Source organism: Orbicella faveolata, unplaced genomic scaffold (genome assembly GCF_042242905.1).
Source record: "Orbicella faveolata isolate gen_17 unplaced genomic scaffold, um_ofav_v1 contig_24, whole genome shotgun sequence".
Classification (NCBI taxonomy): domain Eukaryota; kingdom Metazoa; phylum Cnidaria; class Anthozoa; order Scleractinia; family Merulinidae; genus Orbicella; species Orbicella faveolata.
The window spans coordinates 15,985,001-15,994,332 of NW_028301552.1; the positions used below are offsets into that span (position 1 = coordinate 15,985,001).

The 9,332-nt window shown below is 39.7% G+C and overlaps 1 protein-coding gene across 1 annotated transcript in view; it reads right to left on the minus strand.

Annotated features, from left to right (window-relative positions):
* The window catches only part of LOC110046727 (uncharacterized), a 5,899-nt gene extending 589 nt beyond the window's left edge, over nt 1–5,310 (minus strand). The window contains exons 1-5 of the mRNA XM_020752421.2: nt 5,201–5,310; nt 4,461–4,554; nt 3,018–3,165; nt 2,098–2,280; nt 1–927 (exon numbers count right to left, since the gene is read on the minus strand). The exon at nt 1–927 is cut by the window's left edge and continues 589 nt beyond it. Of these exons, the coding sequence (XP_020608080.2) occupies nt 860–927; nt 2,098–2,280; nt 3,018–3,165; nt 4,461–4,554; nt 5,201–5,277 (570 nt within the window). The 5' untranslated portion in view covers nt 5,278–5,310 and the 3' untranslated portion in view covers nt 1–859. The remainder of the gene's footprint in view (nt 928–2,097; nt 2,281–3,017; nt 3,166–4,460; nt 4,555–5,200) is intronic.
* Between the last annotated feature and the right edge of the window lie 4,022 nt (nt 5,311–9,332).

Here is a 9,332-nt window from a genome sequence, read left to right on the forward strand (position 1 = left end):
AGGGGAATGGTTATGAAACCCGACAAAGTTCTTTGTTGTATGTTTTTGTTCACTTTTTTGTTCTTGACCGTGCACAAAACACAATAGTTGTTTACTCCGTACCGTAAAACTAACCGACAGAAACGTGTTGGTTATCATAGTAATTCATGCATAGCGTATGAACGCAAAACAAAAGATTGTGCATGGTCGTGGACCTTTCAACATCAATCTTGGCATCTTTGTTTGCTCCTTTGATGTTTTCCGGGCTTCATAACTAGTCTCCTCAGTCTATTACAGTCTGTAACTATGGTTTGACCGAGTAATATACGACTGTGTCCTAGCGTCCGACTGATCATGCGAGAAAAATACTGTTACCGAAGTCAACGACAAATATTAAGCCATCCCATCATCTTTATACATCACCTATAAAATTGTCCTGAAATGAGTGAAATCATCTTCTGCGTGTGTATTGTTTTTTTACCCTGAAAAACTTGAAATCTCAAAGGCTGCAACGAAAATTGTATTCCTTCAGTTTCAGTTTCTTTTTTTCTTTCATTAAGGCCAAAAAATCGATAGCTTCAATTTCATACTCACTGCAAAGATTAGTTTAATTATTTCTCGCAGTCCCCATTCAATATATGCTTTAAAACCTCATTTCGTCAGTAAATATTTTCAGACCCCAGATAAAACCGATTCTTCTTCGCATATTACTTTTTGTGTTCATTAAGAAATTGGTTGAACAACGTATCCAATAGTTCTGGAAATTTGTTGTAACTTTTCGTACAAACGTTAGCGATTTTTACAGAAAGATTATCTAAAAGGAATTATCAGCAGCTTTTATTAACGTACGTTATTCCCTTTAATTCTCCCTGAGACTCAGTCAATTTCTTGGAGCGTTCCCCAGTCCATGAAACGTACTCTTTGAGCCAAATGTATACTTTGAGCAGACTGAAACATAAGAACACAAAAACCAATGTTAATATTGTACTGACTCGCGCCACCCAACCGGAATGAACCGATCTTGCTGTTCATTAAAAGACTTACAAACCTTTTCGATTCAGTGCAATATATCAAGCACGAGAGACAGTGTTCATCGAGACATCCAAACACCGAGAAGAAAGTTGAAAATACGACGAGCAGCGGAGTATTTTTGACGAAATACAAGGTGGTTGGGTAGCTGATGAAACAATGTCTCGAGTGTTTGGTATGTCTTCTCAATCGAAACAAAACTCAACGAGTAAACGGAAAAGTGAAATGGTCAAAGTCTATGCTAATTAAGACCGGGTATCCAAAACTCCTTCAGATTTTCTTTTTTTTAACTTGATGAATTGTTCATGAGTTTGAGAACCACAGCTTTGAGTCTGTGTACACTTCCATCTTTACTAAACCACAGAAGGTAGCTTTGTCGGCTAAGATGTTCCCTTTACGAATCTTGACTCGTCAAATGTTTAACTAAAAAAAAAACTGAAAAGTTCATGAAGTCGGACAATCCGTGAAACTGTGAAAGGGATTTGAGAAACAAGGAAAGAAACACTTTAAGAACTCATTTTCAATCCGGAAAAGGCACGAAATTCATTAAAGGAATTCTTTACGGTCATTCCACTAAGGTTATGTTATACAAACGTCAACGAAATTCCAACCTCTTTTGGATATAAGAACACAATAGAATATGATCATAATCTCTTGAAGAACATTATTTATAAACTTAAAAAAATTATGGTGTTGCGCAGCACCTGTGCGAATTGAAGACTGAAAGAGCAACCTCTTTTCCAAGCTCTCTCTCCTTTGCCTCCCTTCTTCACTTCGCACAGGCGCCAAAGCCCCTGTTGGTTTTATGTGTAAATAGTGTTGGTATATCCAAAAGAAGTTTGAATTTCGTGACGTTTTTTAAAGGAGAGGGTCTGGGAACGAGGCTGCTGAAAGAGTTCAAATCATAGATATCTAAGAGCCAAAAATAGTTCATTCTTCCTAAAGTACCATTCAGACATTTCGAGATTAGCCTTCACTTAGCGGAAATGATGAGGTGGCATTGCTACTTAAAACGGAAATGTTTTCGTCTAAGGGACCTTTTCTAGATAAGAAAACAGGTGGTTCGTCTAAGCAACGCCATATTCTTACATGCAATTCGTTTGACCATTGGATCTCTTTCCAGCCAAAACTTAAAACCTTCTTTAGCGCGTTGATTGTAAACGGATGGACGTCTTTGAACTTGTGGCCGCTGTAGCTTGGTTGTGGGCGCAGGAACTCTGGTTGAGGAGTCTTTGTCCATTGCTTTGCCTTGGTAATACATGGTGTAGGTTTCTGAGGAACGTGTCCACATGTATCAAGAAAATGTCAGTATTTAACAAAGCCACCTTTTACAATTAGAATTTTACAAGTAGTCTATAACGTGTTTGCGTTTGCTCATTTTTAGCCGACAAATTTTCATGAGAAGTCAAGGACTACTGTAACGTTTGATCAAGCAGGATCTTCGTTCACGGCTTTGCAATTTATTTAGTAAATTTTTATTGTCTTGTAAATAGAATACAGATTGGCAGGGTGTTGAATTCTATAGCTGGTCACTTGACAAAGCTATTTTCTCAAAAGGAAGTTTAGTGTTAAATTTGATCCAGAGGGAGTTTCGGCGACATAAGTATCTTGTAGGGAACTGCAAAGAACGAGTACAACTTTTGACAAAGCTCTTAGAATCCTCACTCCTATCTTTGCTGAACGGCTGAATATAGGTATGAGACTGGCATTAAAGTAATAATCACTAGCATAAGCGCTAGGTTGTAGTCAGTTTCATACCCGTATTCTTATCATGATGTAAAGTTCTCAAAGGGATGTTGAATACCTTTTTCGTGAATCCCTTATAAAAAATATCAAAATTCAGTACGAAAGACAAAAGTCATTTAAACCGGCAACTTTTCAAAGTAAAGCTTGCATTTTCATGTGTAAGCAGATGAAGATGTTAAAGAAAATGGGATACTAGTCTTTCCTCGTATTTTCATGTATATCTTTCATCAGTATCTGTCTTGTGTTAAACCTTTGTCACTCACTTTTCAACAGGTCCTCTCTATGCCTGCTTTGATCGTAGTAATATCTCTGAAACGCACTTGACTGCAGGTCCGGTGCATTCTGGGCACGTCCATTCATGGATTCGTTCGGCGGGAAACCGTACGACATGCGATTAACAAAATCAACATGCTGAAAGATGAAGGCAAAGGTTGGGTTGATGAAATTTGATAACGTTCACTCTGCACAATTTACACGAGAGATTTTAAATTACTGCTCTTCCACACTATAGCAGTGGGTCAGCCGTCTACACGTCTCACAACATTTTCGTTACAGTAATGACTGTCTGACAGAGGAGAGCTAGGAACTAAGAAGAAGAATGACTGTCGACTGAAATAGAACTCGGCAAATTTCATTCACGATTTGCGTGTCTGAGGCCCCGTCCACCGACACTACGATTGAAAAAAATTGAAAACGGCGGTGTTTTCACCCTGAAAACGCATCAAATGTTTTCCGTCCACACTACGCCGGAGGGATTTTATCACACAACAATTACCTGCCATTTTGGATTTGTGTTTGAAGTAGTCTCGAGCAGGGGAATCACATGATTATCGTAACGTAATCATTTTCAAAAAGCTCCGTTTTCAAAATGTTTTCCGTCCACACTAAAACGCAAAGCCGGCGTTTTCAAATTCCTCCGGTTTGAGGAGCGTTTTCGTGACGGATTAGTGTGGACGGTAGCCTACCCGTTAGAAATAAAGCTGCGTTTTCAAATTTTACCGGCGTAGTACGGACGGGGCCTCAAATAAAAATTCTCAGTAGGTTAACACCAGCACATTTAAGCGATCGTCTATGAACCTTTTTCTTCAGATTTGGTCAAGAAAATTATGGATTGAGTTAAAACTTATAGTTAATCACTATTAGAAATTCCAAAGTGACTTTACGATAAGCCTAGATTATTTTCGTCTCGTATTTTGCTCGTTGTTGAAATACTTTAACGCGTAAAATAGCAAACTATTTCTCGGCCTTCCATGTCCTATAACACAGTTGCTATAGCTCAGCCGATCAGTTGCAATATTTTAGTTTTAGATGCTGTTGCACTCTCATTCAAAAAACCAGCGTAACGAACATTTTTATCCAACATTTTGTTGATGCGTTGAGCCGGCCATGTGTTTAGTACATACGCCAGTACGGCATATCCGGAAATATTTGTTTCCCTCGTGTTTCTCAGTTTAACATGATAAACTTGAGGAACACATTACGGCTGCTTTTTAGACTACAGTAGTTCTAACTTGGGTTTTTGTACGGGAAAGAGATTACTGGATTCCTAAAACTGAAGAGGACCCAGTATTACCTTGGTCAACCAACAAATTCTCAAAAATTAAACTGAAAATTAAAATTAATAACCCTTAAGAAGAATGCATATTGCGCTAATCTTGGAACTAAAAAGTCAGTCACTTCACTCTCAACCAGTCATGAAAGTTTACCTTTCCCTTAAGCTTGGCCCAGTGATCTGTGTCTAGTTGGCCTGCTAGTTTCAGAGAAGGAACATCTCTCTTCGCCCAGTGAGATAAATCCTTCCTGAAGAACAAAAATTAAAAATGCTTTTAGGATAGTTTCTGTCAGTGAGCACAGATAGTCCGGAAAGGAAGTGAAAGCAGTATGTCTGTGAATCGATGCGGCACGGTTACCGCGCGTGGGAACCGCGTATGGACCACTTTGGCCTGAAATGTGGACCATATTCAGTGGTCTAGTTAGAAGACACGAAAGAAAGAAAAAATATAATCTAGCCGATGAATAACACTACAGCATCGTTTCAGAAATTTTAAGGCCGACGTCCGATAATTTTGCATCCACGATCAGTTATTTCATCAGTGAATACCCAAGAGAAAAAACAATAACTTAAAAGAATTAATACTGGTTGATGTATGCCGCACTTATTTAGCGTATTGCCGGTATAATTGCTCGCTGGAAAAACAAATTTAGAGCATTGCTGTTTCTTTCCTATGCCGTTACCAAACAATGACAATATTAATTTGTTAAAATTCGAAAAAAATGAACGCTTAAATGCCTTGATAAGCGAAGACGTTCAGGTTTCTTTAGTGAAACACTGGACTTATCTTGTTTGCAAGAATAGCCTTAGCATTATGCAAAAACAAGTTAAAATGTCTTAAACGTCAACTTTTTTTTCGTTCCCGTTTCCCGACGATATGTCAGAACATTGTACCTGTGCTCCCAAACTTTAGGAAATTCTTTCGCCACCGGCGCTTGGGAAATCGCTGGAAGATGTAATGCTGTGGCCATTTTAACGAGCCACCCTCAAGTCGCAAACACTTAGTATCTAAGAGACCTGTGTTAGATTCTCATTCATATTTAATTAATTCTGTCTCAAAACAGCTGTCCTCTAGGGAGAGGGTCTTTTTTCTGTCGACACAATAGGCTGGATATTCAACCAGACACTCTGTAAACAACGACTATTATGTGAAAACAACACTCCATAGTTTTTGCCTGAATAGCATGTACTGCAATTGTTTGCTTAGGTCTTTGTACATTCTGACGAGGAATAATGCTGTTATGGAGCTATAATCTCGCTATTTACCTTTCTCGAATCAGTAAACCTTGAACCGGGCTGATAATGAATTCAGTTTTCGTTTCAAGAACTTAAGCGCCGTAATTTACTGCAAGTTTGTAAGCGAACGGATATTTTTGTCTGCTAAAAACATTTATGGTCTTTTGTTGAGCTCTCAAGAGACGTTTTTATAGCTTATAATATTCCGTTGGTTGTTTGCCGACAGACCGATTTAACTTCCTCAGTTGTTTTCAGTAGATGAGCCTTATCTCTAAGCTTTGGCGTACATTGATATTTAAGCCAAATAATTTAAAGGATATGCTATCAAAGCAACAACTAAAGATGGCTGGAAACTAACAAGAAGCTTAACATTTGGACTATAATGTTATTGTTGTGTTCACTGATGTTATTTTTTGCGTAATCCTTGCTGGAAGAAGGAAGACCTCTCATGCAAAATAAAACCGGCCTTTTCTGATATTTCGGTTTGAAATTTTGGACTACCTGTCAAGACGTTCAGTTTGTCTCGTAAATTTCCCGGTCAGTCGAGCTAAACTTGTCCGGTCTTAACACTTACATTTTGACCTAAATTTCCCAGCGGAATTTTTAGTTAAATGGTAAACAACCTCTAACTTTCGTTTACGTTTGCTTCGTGTTTTATCATGATTGGTCAGTCGTGAAAATTATTCAATCAGAGTAAAGATTTTGCAATTGTCTCTTTGACCAATCAGCTTCAAGACACATTCAGAACTGACATGATTTTCCAGCCTGACTTGCCAACTTGTTATCAATCAATTACAAATCCCACTGTAGATATCAGCACACCAAGAGAGCTGTGTTCAATTACAAAATGCATTCTAACCATTTCCCCTGCATGGCAATGTACTTTACTGTTCAGATTCGAGGGTTCTACTTGTTTTAAGAAGTGTACAGTAAGTAAGCAAAAGTGAACGAGTGAGAAAAGAAAGAATGAAAAACCTATTTTGTTCAAAAATGCGCAAAACTAGTTTAACATACTCACTTTGTTTATGAACACAAAATATTGCATAAATATAAGAAGAAGACAATGATATTTAAAAGCACCACGCATTCTCTGCAACCCTTAATGTGCAACCACCTTTTATGATGAGCAATGGGGCTCCTCGGGTTGTCGGTTTCGTGTGTTTGAAGTTTAATATGATTCGTCTTATTTTCTGTTCGTATCTTTTTCCGACAAATTATATGTCTGACACACATGTTTTAGTCGATTTTCTGAGTTGTGTCAGTTTTGTCAATCTCTGGCTCTTTGGTCAGCGGTTGGGTAGTTCAAGATGGGAATTCAGAGGCTTGCGGGGTACCTGCTGGCGTCAGTAGGGAGCAGGAGGAGAGAGGGCATGTGCAGGCTGCGGGCTTACGGTGGTGCCGAAACAAGCAAGTAACTTAGTTACATAAATCACAGCATGTATTCTTTAAGGTCCTGTTGTGCTCTCCTGCCCATGTGTGGCGATTATATTAATTTAATCCCCACTACCTGCGTGTTTTCAGTGAGCGGTGACCGACTAACGATACTCTAGAAAAGAACAAAACCCAGAGCCGAGAAAATCCTTTTACCGGTTTGATCGTGCGCGTGAATTCAATTCAATAATGGTTTTGGAACATGAGTGGACAGAGTTTCCGCCGTGACAAATGCTCGTTCATTTCCAGTCATTTCCCCCAGAGGTCTCGATTCTTGGTGCTAAACAATTTTTAAAGTTGATTACGGTAAGGAAAACAATTCTCCATCGATCGTGTGGGAAATGTGAAAGTCATAGCAACTATTTAAGAATTTCTTTTTTGTCATTTGCGTAGGGTTTCATAGCATACTGAGATCGTTTTTACCTCCGTAGTACACCAACATGGCGGCCGGAAAATAGTGAAACCATCTGAAAATTACTTTGGTTATCTACAATGGTGGACAAAATTCCTTGGGACATTTGCGTCATTGCATGAATTATCTGTGTTTTTTAAACGGAGTTTGAAAAAGCACTGTTATCCTTTTCAAAATTCGTTTCAGCCCCTCCCCCCCCCCCCCCCCACACCCCATACAATGTTGAAACTCTTGAGAAATGTCCAACATTGTATGGGGAGGGAGGCGGAGGGGCTGAGCAAGTGTAGTTGAATTCACGCGTGACTGTTTGTTTGGCGCGTGTGAAAAAGCGCCACAAGTGCAAATTTGTCTCAAGACTTTGGTCCATGATTGCAGGCCACGGATTATCTATACTGCACAAGCCTACATTTACATAAACACTTTTCCCACTACTTTTACTTCACAAAGTGGGAGGCGCGGTGGCCTCATGGTTAGTGCGCTTGTCTCCGGATCGAGCGGTCCGGGTTCGAGCCCTGGCCGGGGACATTGTGTTGTGTTCTTGGGCAAGACACTTTACTCTCACAGTGCCTCTCTCCACCCAGGTGTATAAATGGGTACCGGCGAACTTAATGCTGGGGGTAACCCTGCGATGGACTAGCATCCCATCCAGGGGGGAGTAGAAATACTCCTAGTCGCTTCATGCTACAGAAACCGGGATAAGCTCCGGCCTGATGGGCCACTTGGCTCGTATGCAGACTTTACCTTTACCTTTACTTCACAAATGGTTAAAAATCACGAGGTAAGGACATATTTTTCAACAAACGCGATTGTCTCTCTGTGTCATGCACCGCCATAAGCTGCCGGCATAAGCTCAAGATGCACTGGTTTCCAAACGGAGGACGCTATTGAGCTGAAACGTTGGCAACAAATATACATTTCGCACTTCTTATGCCTGAAGAGGATAAAAATAGAACTTATTGACGTCATGTGAAAACGATCTACTCGTCTTAGACAAAGGGTCAAAGGCGGGACATTGAGGTTTCCAAACAAGAAAACATGATTACATGGCTGTACGATTAAAATGTAACTTCTTGCCCAGGCCGCTTATCCCTTCATAAGCGCCCTGGGTACGAGGTTGAAATTATCCCGACAGCATAGACTTGGTGCTGAGTCAAATGGTTTGTACTGGTTAACACTGGCAACAGTTTCCTGCGCTTTCTAGCGGTTATCGACTGTGGTAGTATTGACCTGTCAAAGCTTAAGTATAACGGCTGGAAAGTGCTCGAAAATGTCACCAGCCACCTTAAAAACCTTCCAGAGGATCTTCACTCGTCACTCAAAGTAGTACGTGCGTATTTCAGGGACCAGTTGACCAGTTGTTTTCTTTTCGAGGTTGCTAAGCAACTGTCACTGCAATGATGACGAGACAACTTTTAGGGTACTCTCCAGTGCTCGCACTTTTCTTTAATTAGATGATATGACTTTGCAAGTTCTTCATCAAAGTTCTTCATCAAACTTTGCAAGTGCTTCATCAAAGATTTGTCGAAAACATAACTAGTCTTCCCGATTGTAACGGGGTGCTAAAAGGAAAAAATACTCTTTCGCGTCTGACTGTAACAACAGAACTGCGCGCACAATACGCTTGCGCTCGAGAACGAAAATTCGCTGACGTCAAACATTTTAATATATAGACACAGCACAAAAATGTCACGCGAAAAAAAGGCCAATTTATTAAACCAGACTGCCGATAGATGATCTGGTAAATTGGCGCCCGCACCGATTTAGCTATATAATAAATTGTTATAAAGCTCCAGAACAAACAATTTGTTTTAGCGATTGTTTCTCAGTCACGTGATAATGACCGAGTTGTGATTCGCGTGGCAGAATACAAGAAACTTTGGTAGGAATTTAACCTCGCTGAAAGCTTGCTGTTTTTATTTTATTTTTTCTTTGCTTCTATAAACCAAG